At 41.3% G+C, this 19145-nt stretch overlaps 1 protein-coding gene across 1 annotated transcript in view; it reads right to left on the bottom strand.

Annotated features, from left to right (window-relative positions):
- adamts3 (ADAM metallopeptidase with thrombospondin type 1 motif, 3) overlaps positions 1-19145 on the bottom strand; it is a 157030-nt gene that overhangs the window by 44926 nt on the left and 92959 nt on the right. Inside the window, exons 8-9 of the mRNA XM_047592550.1 lie at positions 6062-6167; positions 1950-2093 (exon numbers count right to left, since the gene is read on the bottom strand). Coding sequence (XP_047448506.1) covers positions 1950-2093; positions 6062-6167 — 250 coding nt within the window. The remainder of the gene's footprint in view (positions 1-1949; positions 2094-6061; positions 6168-19145) is intronic.

The following is a 19145-nucleotide window of genomic DNA, read 5'->3' as shown; positions in this document are numbered from 1 at the left end:
TTTATCCTGTGGGAAATTTGGTGTCATTTGCTTCACCACAGAGAAACAGGAGGAATTACAGTCGAAGATATGAAAGATCTCATCTTCTACACTTATCCTCATTAAGGTCGCGGGGGTTTCTCGAGCTTATCCCAGCTGTCATCGGGCGAGAGGCAGGGTACTCCCTGGATGGGTGCCCTATCGCAGGGCTATCAACCATTCACACTCAAACTCAGTAGAATGTATAATCTAATTAACCTAACAAGCATGTCTTTGGAGGTGGGAGGACACCGGAGTACCTGGAGAAAACCCACGCAGACACAGGGAGAACATGCAAACTCCACACTCTGATATAATAATTCAAATGTCACCGGTGTCAGGGACTCCAGCTCTGCCCCTACCACAGAGCCTGACGTCTGTATCAGTTCGTCCAACCCTGAGGTTCCTTATTCTTAGTGCTGCCTCCACAGAACACCACAGAGAAGAAGAGGGCACTGACGATAGTCTGGGAGAACGTGTCCAGCAGCTTCCAGCACATATTAAACGACATTAGCCTCATGAGGAAATAGAGATGTTTAGTCTATGTTCCAGTCCAGTTTGTGGTCTAGATGTAGACCCAGGTGCTACACACTCCTCGTTGATGTTTGCACCGTGAGACGAAGCTGTCAGATTCTTGTACTGCTGCTCCTGTCCAGCCCTGATACAACCCCACAAATGCGGTGTCATCTGAGAACGTCTGCAGGTGACACGACTCCAAGTTGTACAAGCTGAATAGTCCATTGTGGTGTGTGTCAGTGTCTGCTTTCAAAATACTACCATGTTTTCGTCGTGTTATTCTTCAACCACATCGTGAGTCTGATTCCTTTCAGCTTCATTCACCTCTGTCATCTTTTACAACACCTACTATCGAGGACACACACAAGGCTGGACAACAGGCTGGATTGGAGGAACAGGGATGCTGTGCACAAGAATTGCCTGAGTAAACTCTACTTTCTGAGGAAGCTGAGGACTTTCACCGCGTGCGGTGAGCTACTAGAGTCTTTCTACCAGTCTGTTGTAGCGAGTGCCCTGTTCTTTGCTGTGGTTTCTTGGGGGAGTAATACAAGCAAAAAAGACATCAGTAGGATCAACACATTGATCCGGAAGGCTGGACATGTGATCGGTAGGGAGTTGCAGTCATTTGTCTCAATGAGGGACAGGAGGACACTGGATAAACTGCTCTCCATTATGGACAACCCATCCCATCCACTACATAAAGCATTAGAGAGGCAGAGGAGGCCATTCTCCAGCAGAATGATTCGTATCCACTCACATAGTGAAGGGTAGGTCTGTCCAAGTCTAAGTCTAAGTGAAGGGGCTGCACAATCCGAGGAAGTGTAGTGAGTGACTTGGTAACATTTCCTCATCCTCCTCATTCCTCAATTAGGCTGCGTATTTTTGTGTGTTGAATATTTCTTGTTCAACGGTGTCATTTTCACTCATTAAATGTAATTATTGGCACTTGCTTTATCCATAAGACTTCAAATCCACTAGGAATTCTGTATTAGGTGACTATGACAATACACACAAGCGTGTGTTTTGGTTTTCCACAGGAATATAAAACCTGCTGATAGTTGCTCAAAGAGCGAATGGAAAAACATTGGTTAAGTCCAACTTTTAAAACCCAGACAACTGGACAAAGAGATTTCTTTCTTTGCATCACTTTTTAATCCAACCTTTTATCACAAATTGTTTAGACGCAAAGCACTTTGTTATGTTGGGCTTAGCTAGATGCTAAGTGCTCAAAGTGCTGCTAATTGACTTTCAATTGGTGCCTTAAAACAAGGGCACATTATCCCAATTTTGGCAACAATTCACTGGCTCCTGGCCCATTTTTGGATCAATTTTAAAATTATTTCATTTGTTTGTTGAGACAGACAACCATTCACACCTACAGCCAAGCTAGAATCGCCAATGAAACACAAACTCACTGGATGTATCTCTTCAGCTCCTGCCCGCTGCACATGGACCAGTGGTATCGATGGAAGGCGGCCTGCACCAGAGGGGCCATCACGCTTCCCATTGCCGTCTCGTCGCCGCAGCGGTTGCCTTGTCCGTCGTGCTCCATCCCCAACCTGTTCATCCGACACAGAGAGAAGATCAAAAAGTGCAAGAATTCGCTGCCTTTCTACCATCAAATCAAGATATAAAATCTTTGCATGATAAACAGCTTAAAATAATCAGTCAAATAAGATCGAACTATAATTTCAGTATGTTACAGTTTTATTATATCACTATTATCTACTGTTATTTCCTTATTTTTTCATTGGTAGTTTCATCTTTTTGAAAATGTGTGCTCTCTAGTGATTTCTTGGGGACACATTTTAATTTATCTAATCTAATTTTGAGGCTGTCTCCCAGCGCTGAGGACTGTAATTGGGATGCTTTATCTGTTCCAATTATGCAGCATAAATAACTTCCGGTCAAATCTAAGGCACCTTGTCACATTCGGTCAGACGAGTTGTTCCAAAAGTATTCATGAGTTCTTCAAGCGGATTCAAGCCTTTCAATCATCGTCAAAGTGAAGTGTTGGGAAAAGTACAGAATTACAGACTTCTTACATTCAGAAGAATAAATGGTAGTATAGAGTATAAAGGAAGCACATATTTGGTTATTATATTATTATTATACTAGTATTATTAATGCACTCGTATCATGGCGCCTCCTTAAATTAATATCCGGTATCAGTAGCAGTATTCATCCACTTCATCCGTGTGCAGTGATTAATTTAGTTCTGCAGTCGAAAAGAAATGTTTATTGTCTATTGTGTATTATACGCTGATCAGACAGAACATTATGACCACCTTCCTAATGTTGTGTAGGTCTCCTTTCTGCCTCCAAAACAGTTACGACTCATGAGAGGTTTTGTTTATTTAATTATTTGGGTTATAATGTTGGACCTGCCTATTCAGAGAAAACCATTAACTTGTTGCTCCTGCTGTGACCCAGATTGAAACAATAACTGGAGTGTGTATTTGCTGCTGTGAACATCGTCTGTTGCCCTGCGTTAAATATGTGGAAATTAAGTTTCAGTGACAAAGAGCAGCTCAAGATCTTCTCAATTATTCAACTTCTGCAATATTATAGACGTGTGACTGATCAGGTCCAATATTAGTCTGTACTGCAAGAGAACATGGATGGGAGAGAGTATTGTTCTCCAATGTCCTGGAACTATATTTACTGCACACTCATACTACATACAAATAAAAGGTTGCACAAGCAGAGTCGGGAGTTCTCAAACCAAGACCACTGGCTACTAAAGCACCGTGTGCATCTTGAATCAAATGTATTAATGTATTCAACCATTTTCCCATTGTAGCTCAATGCATGAAACTCTTGTATTCTTGCCAGTTTTTTTATGAATTCGACTCTTGGTTACAGTTGCAGGGATACTGAACCAAAGCATGGGGTTCTGGTAACATACTGTATGTTTGTCAGACAAAAGCATAAGACCTGTTTTGTTTCAATCACAGAAGAGCTTTTTCTGTTATTCGGTTTGGTGTTTGACATTGAAAGAACCCCCAACCCCAAAAATAACTTTTTCCTGGATGGTCAAACAATGCCTGATGCTGTAATGTAAGACACTGGATTAATAGCGCAGGTCTGAGAAAAAGACAACTCAATTACACAACATAGCATCTTACAGAGCTCTCTTTTTCTAACTGGACCGTAGCCAGTGAATCCAAAGAGGGTGCATACCTGAGGGCATCAGTGTGCAGTTATATGAAAGGCAGGAGATCTTAAAGCCAAGTGAAGCCTGTTTACTGAATTAGAAAATGGAGCTTTCTTCCACCAAACATTCATAAAACATTATTTATTGGAAAACTTCCACTTTTTCTCTGACGGAGCAGCTGAAGAATGGATACAAAGAAAGGCCAATATGACGATAGATGTCAAAGGTATCGCACTTCAGCTTACAGAACTAACTTTTAAATCTATTTATATATATAAAAATATATAGCGACACAAACAGCTTTCCTTGCTGTATCCTTTCATCTTCTATCCTGTCCTGTGATCAAACTCGTGGATATTTGAATGTCACAGATATATCCATGCACAGTCTCATCTGTAACACTTCACAAGCAGCATTTAAGATCATCTCTCCATCTCGTGCAGCCAGATCCCGACAGTAACGTCCTCCTTCTTTCCCTCTCTGCATTTATCTCTGCATTTAGGAATCCTTCTCTGTACTAGGATTTAATCTTGACGTTGAATCCAAGGATTTGTCTCTCCAGGATCATCCTCCAGCAGTATTGTTGCTGTTATTGTACAGCTCCTAGTTTCTGCATTACGTTTATTTGTTTTCCTTTTTTTCCTAAGAAAGTGAATTGATCTCAGAAGATAAAGATATTCACTTGACTTCAGCTAGAAAGTAACAACCGTAAAGCTGAGCAAAGCAAGACGTGCTGCCAGGGACATTTCAGCAAAATGAAAATTAGATGTTTGTCATCGATACTGCTTGAAGTGCTCTGATGTTGACCGTCCTGAGCAAAGACTGCCATTTTCTTGGGAATAGGAGCAGTGGCAGCTTGTGATGTCACGTCCTGTTTCTATAGCATCAAATAACTTATTAAAAATAACTAAAACAAAAGTTATCCAAAAACTGACACTTGAATATTCATCAACATTATATGACTATCTAATTTGACTGAAATTATCCTTGAAAATAATAATATATGTTAGTGTTTTAGTTTGGTCCAGGTCCCATCCGCTAACATGGAGGGGGTGGAGCTTATGACCTATACTGCAGCCAGTCACCAGGGGGAGCTCTGCTTGGTTTGGCTTCACTTTTGAGGTGCTGTGTCGACATCCATATGTTTACAGTCTAAAGTGTTGAGCAGAGCAGCCTCTCCCAAAAGTCTAAAATTCTATCTTTTCATATCTGACGTCAGAATAAACTCTGCTCTCTGTTACAGCTGGACTCAGTCAGTAGCTGTGGACAGATGGCACACAAAAAAAAAATATCCTGTTTGTGGTTGAGCATGAATAGAGAAAGCAAAAGCCTGGCACACCACTTTTCATTGTGGCAGAGTCTTCTGAAGGCTTCCCATGACTCTGTTTGCATCCCATGTGTCCAACTAATATATACAGTTTATAACTGTAGTTAATATCAAATATTTACATTTTGCATTTATTACATGTGGTAGAGACCGAGCCAGTTTTTTCAGATGTCTAGTGTATAATGACAGTCTATGAGGACGTAACGGTTTTGGGCTGCAGGGGATTGGCACTGCTGCTGGGACAACGTGGCACGCAGCGTGATTCTGTCAATTTCCTTCGGTTGAGTCATGTGTGAGAATTTTTTCAAAGTCGCTCGGCAAAAAGACATTAAACGTAGTTTGGGGCTAAATGTGATACAACTGAAGCTGTAATGGTTCTACTGCTGTGGTGCACTACACCATGCATAAGTTGAAGCTGAAGAGGGTAACTACAGTGAATCAGGCGGCACTAAGTTAAATCTGTAAGTAAATTTAAGCCGAACTTGATTCTGTTTAGCTTGTTTTCTAGCAATAAAAGAAAGATCGAACCTTTGAGGACATTTTTGAGAGATCAAAACTGATTTGAGCACCGACACACAATCGCCTTTTCAGCGTCACATTAATGGAGGAAAGACGTGTCCAGCCTTCAGATTCCAGTGGCCGTGCAATATTTGCCTTTTGGGGGTTGCCTAGCAACATTAATCTAAATGAAATCTACATTTACTCAGTGGCTAAACTGTGCTCATTAGGTTTTTTTACTGGCAGGATAAACGTTGTCCATCACATGAGCGTGCGGTCATCACGTGTGAAATATGTTTGAGGAAAATGTGGGAAAGGAGTTGAGTTGCTTCGCTCGGACATATGATCGATAGACAAACCCCAGAATTCAATAAAGGCGTCCATGTCCGCTGTCAGAGCGAGATGGACCAATCTCCTTAAAGGGTAAATGTCATATGGGAATACAGATCACGGAGAACAGTGCCATAAGAACGCTGCGGTATTAGACGCAGGGAAAATAGCGGAGCTCATAGATGGAAGGATGGATATGAGAATGAGAAACGTACACGTGTCCGGTCTCATGAGCCACAACGAAGGCGGATGAAAAGCCGTCTTCGTGGTTGAGGGTGCAGCTTCGGACTGGGTGGCACATCCCTGTGACTGGAGCGTAACCTGAGAACAAGAAAGGAGCGCATTTAAAAATGAGAAAACTCAAATCAAACAGACCTTAAGGGACTAAATTCACTGTTGCTGTAAATACATTTGTGGTGCTCAGATTATATTTCGTAACCCAGGAGGTGTGAACCTTATGCTGCACAGACATTTCAGGAGGGATCGGGTCGAAAAACAGTCCGACTTTGACGTAAATGCCTCATCAAGTGCTTTAAGTTTCCTCGGCATAAACATGAACAATGAAACTTTTGCTTGAATATTTTTCTCTTGCGTATCTCTGGATTTTATATGTTGACAGGCTGATAGTTTCTGTTTCATCTGCAGAGTTTCTACAGCTGACGCAATACAATGCATGTGAAAGGAGTGTTATTGCAGCATTTAAAGAAAAGAATTTAAAATTCGGACTATATTTCCATACACCGGTACACTTAATTCAGATAGCCAGCAACAACAGGGAAATCTTTTTTTCTCTATATAAAGAAAAAAAAAAGTTTCTGCTGAATTTTTGAAACGTAATTTTTCAAAGAGCCCCAGAAAGATCTTCCCCTCGCCACTGTCGCATTATGTTTGAGGAAGACGTCTGAAAACCAGGGCAAGCAAAACTTACTCTACTCGCACGGATAAACAGAACTCAGGTGGGGGGAGAATTTCCGTTAAATAGGACAGACCTGTGCATGTTCCTGTCTGCGCATCTACCGCGTGTTTACATGTCACATGTGCATCATAATGTGACGAGCGCGCTTCACACAGAAAACAGACAATAAACACAAAGCAGGAGGGGGAGGCACAGCAGGAGACGGATCACAGAGGGAACAAAGACTTGTAGCCTTTGTTAGCTTTGCGCTTATTACTTTCCTGACGTTTCCTGCCATAATAAATGGCGACGCTCTGTGAGAGCACATGGTGGATTTTAATAACCGACCGTTTGGAAGCTATAGATAGCAGCATGATGAGCCCCCCGGCTGTGCCAGAATGAGAGGAAAGGTGTGTGATCTTATGTCGTTTGGCACTTCATCACATCGTCTTTATCGGAAGCCAACCCGATGGAGACACCAAACCACAGAATATATAATCTGGCCCTTTTGCTAACGTACGCCGATCAGACGAAACATCAAACCCACTGACAGGAGAAGTAAAGAACATTAAAACCATCTTGGACCTGGAATTCATTCATGTGGATGCTACTCAGACATGTACCACCCACCTACACCAGACCAGACCAGACGCCCTTGAAGGCAGCAGCCATCCCCAGCAGGATGCAGAGTGATACACACACACTCACAAACAAGTTAGAAACAACTCAAAATTACATGAAGAACAGCACAAGGCGTTGACCGCACTAGATCCTCACTATCTGGATCATGTATTCTCTGATGAGTCACAACTGTTACGGAGGCACAAGGGAGACCTACACAATATTAGGAAGGTGGTCATAACGTTATGCATGATCACGATACACAATAAACCAAAGCAAAGTAAACACGTCGCGTGGATGAAGTGATACAGCATCTCATCTGCTACTGATACCTGGTATCACTTTAAAGAGGTGTAAACAGAAGGGCCCCAAGATACAAGTTTGCATGAAAAGTGGTTTATAAATAAAGTTTTTGGTTTGATTAATAATATCAGTAAATTAATTAATAAAAAAAAAAATTCTGATCAAAAGCTGATAATAAACTTAATGCTAAAACTGATCTCAATTAGTTCAACTTTTATCTTTATCTCAACCTTTGTTCCTTAGCAATTAATCAAACATCAAAATATTAAATGACGAGTAAACGAGAAAGAGATGAAAAGAATGAGTTCAAAAACAAAGACACTGTGATATAATCCTGATCTGATCATCCAGGACGAAAAAAAAAAAGCCTCAGACGACCATAACTCGCTTCATGTGTTAGGATATTGGGATGTTTACACTGGGATTTGGATGACAGAGCACTTTCTTAAAAAAACTCTAGTTGATAATTCTTTAGGATTTACAGCTCGAGTGAATTTTTCCTTCTCTTTCAGTTCAGCTGCTCTGATTCTCCCAGTTGGTGAATATCCCGATTAGTTCATCTGATGGTCTCTTTAATAACCCACAGACGCTGCAGCAGAGAGCACCTGAGCTCATCTGAAAGCCTGCTGGATGGAGTGTCCCTGTCTCTACCAGCCCTCTGAGTTTAAGTTTTTCATTCCACTTCATGTAATTTTCATGTCTTTTGTGCAGCTCTATGTATGCACGGTCGAACATACTTCACTAAAGGGCAAGAGAGACGGCTCTGACAGATGTGCATTTGGTTCGTGCACAAAAGGAAAGACATGTAGTCCCATATGAATCACAGAAGGTATAATAGAGTAAACTACAAATAGAACTTTTCTTTATGCGTAGTTGGATGAGCTTTACTCCGCCCACACTCTGTTTGTGTCGGATGTGTCGCTTCTTAACTATGGGGATTTGCTCCCTTTTGAAGCCTCAAGTGGCCACTCGATGAACTGCAATCGTTTGCCCTCCTGCATGGGCTTCATCGCTCGGACCCAGAGGTTGCCGCTTGATTTGAGAATGAGAATGCTGAGAATGTTTCCTTGATCTTCTCTGATTAATTGGGTGAAAACCGCATGCTTCTAAACCTCACTGAGGTTGCTGTGCTGAAGTTACCATATATGGTTCCTCGCCCGATAAAGGGTTAAAGTGAATGTCGAGGGCAGCAGACACATTTCAAACTGTCTGAAGCGGTTTTGTTTTCTTATCACGGGATTGTGGGTTTGCAAAAACAGAGAGCCAACAAACTGAGTGGAATACAGGACGCGACATGTTAAAAATGATTTGAGGGAACACCAGGAAATGTGTCATGATTCAGTGTCCTTTTTTTATTTTAAGTTCCTTGGTTTCCTGTCTGGTTTTCCTCCTTGTGTCTTTGCTTGATTGCTTATTGGTTTCTCCTCGTCTGCTCCACCCTCATTAGTTTCACCTGTATCTCGTCACCCCTCAGCCCTCCAGTGCATATATAGCCCTGCCTTTCCCTTTGTTCTCTGTCATCTTCTTGTCTTGTTCTTGTCTTCACCCCATTGTTTTGTCATTTTTATTTTTTTAAATTTTTTTGTCATTCTGCCACCTCTGCAGTGCTTTCTGTTTGATTTGTCAAGATTAAATACCTTCTGTTGGAACATCTGCCTCATCTCTTGGAGCGCTTCACTTGGCTCCAACAACACAACCAACCAATCAATCCACCGTTTTTGATTCACAAACTCTGTACCTCTGTCTGTGTTTCATGTGGCACATTCGTGAGGGACAAACAAACTCTGTGTTTCACTGAAATTTACGATCTGTCTCCGCTATTTGCAGCCTCACTCCACTGCGTGTCAGAGGACAATTTATGCTTTTTGACAGCTTTAGTGTCTTTGCAAATCACAATAGATTCATTCACAATAATGAGAAATATATTTTTGACACTATTGATCCCAGTTCAGTATTTAAATCAGACCCAGCTTTGCCGATGGACACTTCAGTGCTTGATTTAATGATTTCATCCATTTAAATGGGTGAATAGTTCAGCGATGTCTCAACTTTGCACCCAAGCATCCGTCCAAACTCTGAATTATAGCTCATCTTTCATAAAGACGACAAACAAAAGTCTGAAAAAGTACAAAACACAGCCCTAAATCACAGAGGGCTGATTCACACCCGATTTGCATGGGATTAAGATCACAAACGACCTCCACGAGTAGTACAAATTACTGGAGGTCCCAGTAGAAACTAGTTCAGGCGAATAAGACAAATCGGAGGACTCAGAGGACAGGCTGTTCTTTAAGGCAAAGCTGAGACGGTGGAAGCCAGAAAGGCACGAATGAAAGCGGAGAGACAGAAAGACGAATGCTCGATAGAAATCCATTCCATTTACGTTAAATGTTGCCAAAGGTCAACGCACATGAACAGATTAGACTCAACCTCAAGATGGATGGGCAGCGAACTTCAATATATACATCTGTAGTTTATTTGTGAATATGACAGGAACAACCGCGCTTCAGAGATCATGTGATCTACTCGACCTCTCCTCTGGTTTTTATTTTTGTTTAATTAGCCGTTCTGAGTATTTCCACAAACGTACAGAGCTGAAAGCCCGGGTTGATCTCTGGGATTATGAAGATGGAGAGGGATAAACTGTTACCTCAAGTCAGGGTCAGAAAAAAACAAAGGTCTAGCGGGGAACAGGTACTGCATGTACAGTTTATATGCCGGATGCAGTTTCCCATGGCACGCACACATCGCGGTCCTAACAGCCCTTTGAAATTACATGAAGTGGAATGAAAGACCTTCAAGTCAGTGTCTTTTGTGCAGTTCCATATAAGCACTGTTGAACATACTGTACTAAAGGGCAAGAGAGACGGCTCTGACAGATGTGCATTAGCACCTTTGGTTAGCAGCACATTACAGGAAAGCTGCTCTGGTGTTCAGAAGTGTTTGTGCATTAATAATAATATTACATGAAGTTTTGAATGTACGCGGAAAGAACATGTAGTCACATTGAAAGATTGAAGGTATAGCAAGCATTTTCGATTTCTTAAAACTTTGTTTTTGAACTCTATTTTCTAACCAGTGAGTGCACTCATTGAAATACTTGGAAATTCATTAGTGCTTCTGTTGGGCATGAGACTGCAACAGACTGATGAACTGCTGAGTGGGAGGTTATTTTCTTTTCTAATGGCTAAAGAATGAAGCTATACATCTCTTTTTTTTTCTGCATAAAACTGAATAAATTTTCACACAAGTCCTGATGGGAGACAAAGAGAACCCAAACAAACAAATTAAATAGAGATATTATGCTTTGGTAAATAGTTATCAAGGAAAATGATCCAATATCACAGTGCACCTCCGGGATTTCACGGCCAGATTAGACTCCATCTGGAGAACTCGGGACAAGTTTGCGCCAAGGACAAGGACAACATTTTTGCCCATCTGCAGAGACTTTTTTTTTTTTTTTTTTTTGCCAGACCTCATGTGGACAAGCCAGAAGACTGGTGGGGAAATGTTTTGTGAACAAATGAAACTAAAGTACAACTGTTCAGTTTTAATGAGAGACATCATGTCTGGAGATGAAACAACACTGCATTCCAGCATCAGAACCTCATCCCTCCAAGAAACATGGGGGTTGGTAATGTTCTTGGGCCAGGACGTCCTGATCATCACTGATGGACCAGTGAATGCTGAATTACGCCAGTAAACTCTAAATGAAAATGTCAGGACATCTGTTTGTGAACTGAATCCCGGGGAGAAACTGGGTCATGAAGCAAAACAACAAGCCCAGGAGCACAAGTGGTTCAACAAAAGAACAACCAAAAATGTTAAGGACCTGAAGCAAGCAGTTCATGAGAGGAAACCCGCCAACATCCCAGAACTGAAGTGGTTCTGTTCTGAGGAATGTGATAAAAATCCTCCAAGATGCTGTAGACGACTGATCAGCAGTTACCTGAAATATTTAGCTACAAGGAGCTCACGGCAGATACTGGAAACAAGGGTTCACTCAGCTTTGAAACTCATATGAACGAATGATAAATTCTCTTAAAGAAATAAAATAATGTTTCTGTTTAATCTGTTTAATTTGGTTCTCTTTGTCTAATTTCCACCTTGCATCCTTGCACAATTTATATTTTCTTACTCTGTTCATCACTGATGAAGTAAAGACAAAATCTATTCCAGCTTTTTTTCAACATCAACCTCTCAACCTGTTCAAAATGTGCAGGGTGAGATCTGGTCACTCACTTTATTTATTAATTTCAACCCCTGGAAATGTTTCCATTCTGAAACATGTCACTCTCTAACAGGGAAGCTTAATGACACCTCGCTTACAGCACAGACCCGTGCTTATCAAAACCTAACAATGGCTCAGGGGAAGACTACGAAAAGGTGTTAAGTTGTTGTGTTGTCCTCAGAAAGCATTGAAGTAATTCTATTTTTGACGAGCGGGCTCCTGCAGAAAGTCATGAAAGCAATCACCGCGTAATGTCCTTGATGGCAGCACAAAAAAAAAACACTAAAACCCAGAATTGGGATCGTTACATTGGACAAAACAATACTGGTTCATCTTCTCAATTTATTTTAGCTTCAAACTCATGAGACACAGAGTGTGTGTGTGTGTGTGTGTGTGTGTGTGTGTGTGTGTGTGTGTGTGTGTGTGTGTGTGTGTGTGTGTAAAGTAAAGACAGAATAGTTTCACACATTCATTCAAAATGACTGGGAATCAATGGCCTTTGTTTTGAAGTTCTTGGAAATATGAAAGAGAGACTTAAAAGTCCAAATTCATATTTCCCAAACTCCAGGAAAAAATATTAAAGAAAATATATAAAAAAACAAAAAAAATGGAATTAAACTTATCACTTAACGAGTTTTATGAATTTCGTGAAACTGAACTGTGTCAGCATGGAGAGCGTGATTATTAATTGGAATAACGAATGCTTTTATCACACCTGGAATACTTCCCTGGTTCCTCTCCAACTACTGACCTTCTCACATATTATTAGTTGCCAGCATTTTAGATAAAAGGCAATTCCTTTGGTTTTTCAGGCTGAAGATTGCAAGGAAAGGAGAATTATGTGGAGACTCTGCTCAGTCAGAAATAGAGTTTCTGCATCAAAAAATACTGGGACCACATCTTGAAGCATATGAATAAATTAGACAAAGAATTGTATACCAAAAGTTAACTGTTTTCCTGTCCTGTTTTATTTCATAATCATAAATTTGAATGTCCAAACCATAAGTTTTAACAACTTGCAAATGGCATTACATAACATCATGTAGTCATTATTATTTTCATTCAATAACGTCTTGCTTTCTCTTTGTCTTGATCACCATTGCACAGAGTGCTGTTCTCAGTGTGAAATGCTGTACATCAAAAAACAAGCACGCGCCGACCTTTTTCTTTCTGTGCCATATATTCTTTTAGCATTTTACTTTTTTACTTCACGCGGGCGACGTGAAGATCAAAGGGTTTTGTTTTCCGATACTATTTGCAGTATGTGAGCGTGCACTGAAGTCAAAATCTTCACCATAAATCTCAGTCTACTCTCTGTTGTCATCCCTTGATGTCTCAGAAGCCGTTTGTGAAAGAAGGAGCTCAGACTTTGACCCCTTCTGTGTCAGATATGTGCAGAGCCCGCGTTACAGACTCAGCGAGAGCCGTACGTGGCTGAAAGACTTTATACTTGCGCCCTGGTGTGCGAGCGCCTCTCCGTAATTACGCCACCAAAGTGCCCGCCAGCGGCTAGTCAGCTGTTTCAATCTGTACATCACACAATGGCAACTGGAACTGAGCCATGTCTATATGGTCAAACCACGGGGGTCATGTGTGTGGAAGTGGGCTTGCCTCTGGGGACGCTCAATTACACAATCCCCTCTGTTGATTACATAACCTGTGATTTTTCAAAAAGCTTCAGCGCAAGTGACTTCACAAAATCGTTAAAGCCGATAAGCGAGTGTCTGGTCCTGCTTTGTAGAACTTTACTCATGTATAATATGAGTCTAAGTGAAGGTAGATGGCAGGCGTGAAAGAGACAATAGTGAAAAAATAGTCTAAGTGAGGAAAACTGCTGTATGACAAGACCAGGCTGGACATTTCTGGAGTTATTACGCTTGGTTTTGTTTTTTGCTTATGGGTTTATTAACTGTTAAAAGTCAGTCAGCAGGGTTCAGATAGACCAGATTTCCTTGGAGATGCCAAGCATCATCAACCAATTAATACTCTCTAAACCAGGGGTGTTAAACATGCGGCCTGTGGGCCAAATCCGGCCAATCTGGTCCAAATTACTGGTCCTAAACTTTCCACTAGGGGTCGCACTGTTTTTAGTAAAAGTTGTGGCCATAACTCAAAGCTGAAGCATGGAAATAAACAGTAGATGGCGGCAATGTGCTGAAATCGCACTTTTCTTAAGAAATTTCAGGTTGTTTTATAAAACGTTTAACTCCGCCTCTCACCCAATGACAGCTGGGCTAGACTCCAGCAGGAGGCCTCAAGATGACAAGAAAAATACAAGAAAGTTACAGAAGAATGAATGAGTGAACATTTTCATAATGTAATTGTACTTTACACTAAGACAAAGGGAAAAACTAGTTGTCGTGTTTGTGGTCGCCGTTATATATAGGGGTTTTTATTCTGTTATGTTACAGTACCGGCTGGCTTGAGATCACATAAGGCTGTATGTGGCCCCTGAGCTAAAATGAGTTTGACACCCCTGCTCAATATTATATAAGATGTCATTTCAGTGAGCTGATATAACCACAAGACTCGGTGTTAATTAATTTTCCTGCAACAACAACAACAACAGCCACAGCAAATCCATCGTATCTATGGTGTGAGAGACTCAACACTCCACAAAAAATATATAATAACTGTCTGGGTCTCGGTCATGAAGTCTGGTTCATTGTAAATAGACAGATGGATCTTAAATCATGCACCGTGGCTCTCACTCCCATGACAACCTCATGGCCGGACGCATGATGCACTTTGGGGAGGACCAGTCTGATCCCAGTGTGCACACATTCAAGTTCCAGATTATCGCACACAGGCTGGAGATGCTGCGTTTCCTCCCATCTGAGCAACGGTAATAAAACAGTAAGATAGTTATAGCTGTGTCACACTGGCTGTGTGTTTGTCTCTGCTTTCTATCAGAGTAAGGTAGAAGCTTGCAGCAGTACATTTGGTCTGACTTATTTTCTTTTTTTAACAGTAAAAAAAGAGGCTCCGTTGCTTTTGTTGATGCTACCCAGTGTATCATTAACTCATATGTTCAGAGAACCCCAGAGGTGCTACTCTGAAAGCAGCTGCTTCAAACTGTAACATTTACACCTGAAGTGTGAGCAAAAAAAAAATAAATAATGAACGGGTTCTCTGTGTAACTACCATGGGTGCTACAGATGTGTTTTTTTTTTACCACTATTATTCTCATTATTTTTATGTGCATTCCTTTGTACTTTTACTATGACCATTGATCCAAGGACTTAATAACAGTATGGCCGATGGGCAGCTCACACAGCCGGCGCAGAACTGAACGCTTCAGACGCTCCTTTGTGCCCACTGCCACCAGACACAGCAGCGTGGACAGCACAAAGCTCCGACCTCACTGAGCCGATACGTAGCCTATTTACACTGTTGTCACTTTGTTCTTGTGTAGTGTTTTTTTCTTATGTAATGTATTTCGGCTGCCTGCTCTCTGTGTCCTATTTAATTCCTTTTTTTTGGTCACTGTTGTATTTTTTTTTCTTGACTTGTGCTACTGTAGCATTTGAATTGAATGTGGATCATTAAAGTATTATCTTAATATCCCTGTTATACAAAGACAATTACCACAAAAATGGGATGACTCTGAAGACTGCACCAACGATAAAACCTGCTGACCTGTGACTTCTGTGTGCAAACTGCTTAAGTGGTGTGACTCACTAAATATCCATCAGATCCTGCAGAAAGATGAGTTACAAGGTGCTGGTCCAAATGTATCTACTTGCACTACCTTCACTATCTACTAGAACCCTGGGCTACAGTTTATCATGAGGTAGCACGACAGAAAAATGAGAGGAGACGTAAATAACATCGACCATCTTGTTGTGCTGGTAAACTTGATCTAGAGGTTAACCTAATCTATCTGCAGAGCTAATGAAGCTACATTGATCCACATGAAAGCTTTACCTAAAGAAACCGAAATAAGAAGGAACATGCAAAGTTAAATTAAACCAGTGTGGTCAGTGAAAGCCACTAGCCTTTGAAATGGTCAGCCCAGGGTCAAACATGTAAAGTGTAATAATAAAAAAATAAAAGAAAGAGTTTCATGCTGCACAAGGGGCAGGCTCAATAAAAATGAAGAGAAACATTCATATTAATATTAAGACGATAAAAAAAAAATGGACTAAAATAGTGAAGGTGACATTTTCTCATTTCTGCATGACTCCATTGTGCAGGGAAAGGCTAAAGTATGATTACAAAACTGCAGTGCATTGCAGAGCTGACATTTTTCATATTCAAAGCCAGGCCTTCAGCTATTTTAGGAATCCTGCACATAAAATAGGCTGATGGAAAGAGCATTCAAGACGAACAAAGAAGCATCCCATGCACATGTACAGTTAAAACTGGGGACTGGGATGTGTGGTTGGGCAGCATCATGCTCTACCCACCTAGAAAAAGGCCTTTAGGACTGAAAGACAAAATCAAAAGAGAGCAGGGAAGATGGGAGAAAGACCTTACACTATTTTGGCACATACCGATAAGAGTTCTCCAGAAATGCACGGCTAAGAGACATGATGGCCGGGGGTGCAGGCGAGGAAGAGTGTGGCAAGTAAGGAGCTAGAACGAAACCAGCCTGCAATGATCATTTACATCGAGAGGCATATAGGAACTGCATTTTAAGCCTGTATGAAGCACAATGAGCGTACAACTAATGTGTGGTTCATGCCTCGCCTGAGGAACCTGATGTGCACCTCTCCAGAAACGCAACTATGCACCACAAGAGCTGTGATTGGTACTCTGGGTAGTAGCGTGTTTCTGCTTTACTATTTCTGGCTTCTTCCCAACCTCCGCAATTTATCAAGCTATTATTTGTAGTAAAGATTAAACACATTGAGGAAAGTTTAGCTGAGGAGGTTCAGAGACACAATCAGGGCCTGACGTTAACTTTTTTGTTCACCACCCACTGTGGCTAGTTGTTTTCCAAAGTTCCTGCCTTTCTTCAGTTGTCCCTATGTAATACAGGTGCAAAAGCCCTAAAAATATAAAAGTAAATGAGCCTCGTACACACACATCAAGAAATGTTAAACACTGCAGGTCATTATCAAGTATTCAGCTCCAATAAGGTTCTGCGTCGGCCTAAAGCTCCTTTTTATATGAAACTATGTAGTCTATAGTAATAAAAGTGTGGTTTAAAAGCCTGCTTAGAACATGGCTTACAACTAAATTATTCAATAATGTCACTTAAAATAATGATTTAAGGAGATTTTATTCGTGTAAAATTAGCTTCCTAGTTATTTTCACCTCTCTTGCCTTCTCTACACTCTTCTTCTTTGTCGGGAACATGTTATTCTTCAGCCACGTATCCAGTCTTTTGTCCACTCCAAATGAAATTAAATGTTATATTCGGCATATACTCCATGCAGTGTTGTAGTCTCACTTTGCATTTCGTTTATTATTTCAGATGCCGTTTGAGAAAACTACAGTAAAAAAAAATGTATATAAAATTCAGCCCACCAAAGTGCTTAAATTCCCTTGCATTTGGCGGGTTGGCAGGTGTTATTGTCAAGCCCTGGATACAAACAAACAAATCTGTACGACTTTTTGTTTGCGAAATTTGGGCAAAAATCGCTGTCTTCGAGAGTGAAGCAGGAAGTAGAAACAAAATTGACTTGACTGGTAAAAGAGACACAGCTCAGACTAGTGTTTGGGTGGTGCTGCACCAATGAGTGCACAGGTAGAAATAACTTACACAGAATAGGCTATGTACGTAGGTTGCACCATCCATGTATGGAGGCATAAACTAGGCTTAAGAAGAATCCTAAGGGGATGTTGTGTGGCATTGACAAACACAAGAGTAAAACAACTTTAAATAGCTCAAGAAACCAGTAAAGATTATCTCTTTGTGCCAGTTCTCTGGAGAACCAGGAGCTGTATAATACAACAAAATGCAGATGTAGTGTGTAGCTCAAGTTCTTTTATTGACGCACTCATCTGTTTCCAAGAAATCTGTATTATCAAGCCTGAAACCATGAAACACTTGAATCAGAAAGAGACTACACAACGCTACACCCTGAATGTAGAGGTATGTAGCTGATTATATTGTACTATAGAGCCTTCCTTCCTTCCTTACTATCTGTGCATACTAGTATAAAGGGCTTGTTCCCACCCTGTTTATCTCCATTGCTGCCATCCTCCTCCTGATCAGCCACCATCTTCCCCGTGGAGTCCAGATCATCTACAGAACAGATGGCAAGCTCTTCAACCTAAACCGTTTAAAGGCCAAGTCCAATGAATACTCGATGCCGTCGCCCGGGCATACAAGTTACTTCGCCTGGCTATAAACATGGAGAAGACCAAAGTTCTCTATCAGCCCCCACCGGACTTCTCTGGGAAGTCACCTCTCTGCCAAGGCAGACATTGATAGCGAAGTACACCATCGCATCTGCTGTGCCAGTTGGGCCTTCGCCTTCGCAACTACGAGAGTCTTGGAGTCTTATCATCAGAGGTGCCTATGCAGAATCCTGAACATCACCTGGAAACACATGCGCACCAACAGCAGTGTACTGGAGGAAGCACACACCAACAGCATTGCCACCATCATCACTAAACATCACCTGAGATGGGTTGGCCATGTTATTCGAATGCCTGACATGCGTCTACCTAAGCAGGTCCTTTATTCAGAGTTAAGGTCTGGTCAGCGAGCTCCTGGAGGTCACTTCAATGCCCACATTGCTCAAAACTTGCTCTTTTTCAGCCATATGAGGACCCACAAGAAGGAACCCCTAGGAGGATCATCTCACTGAGCTCTGAGTTATTGCCAAGTCCAAACATTTCCTTATGCTGATTTATTCAAGATACAATACTTGTCTACACTCGTCTTTGGCACGGTCAGAAACCTTATGGCTTCCCCAGTGTGCACACTTGCCCTGATTATCCCACATGACCATATAGGCAGAAAACCAGACGTTACATGACGATACCGTCACCTACTGTCACAAACAGCCACAAGAAACAAAAAATGAACAATTTGGCTCCGACATACACCTTTACGCTGCATTTTGCAAAACAGACCAGACCAAAACATGTGTTGTACATGCCAGAGGACCTTCAGATTAACCTATCATCAACAAGCCCCCCAGTGTGTAGACAAAAATAACTCTTCACACCATGTGGTACTCTGTATTCTTCATTCAAAAGGGGACCTGAAGAGTTTCAGGAAGGAGCCCTTTTTGTATAATGGAAACACACACAAACACGTACTGAGCAGACTGATTGAAAGGAAAAGTAA

This window comes from Mugil cephalus, chromosome 8, assembly GCF_022458985.1.
Source record: "Mugil cephalus isolate CIBA_MC_2020 chromosome 8, CIBA_Mcephalus_1.1, whole genome shotgun sequence".
Taxonomy (NCBI): Eukaryota; Metazoa; Chordata; class Actinopteri; order Mugiliformes; family Mugilidae; genus Mugil; species Mugil cephalus.
The sequence above is the reverse complement of the archived record's forward strand: the minus strand, read 5'-3'. Positions and strand labels throughout refer to the sequence as shown.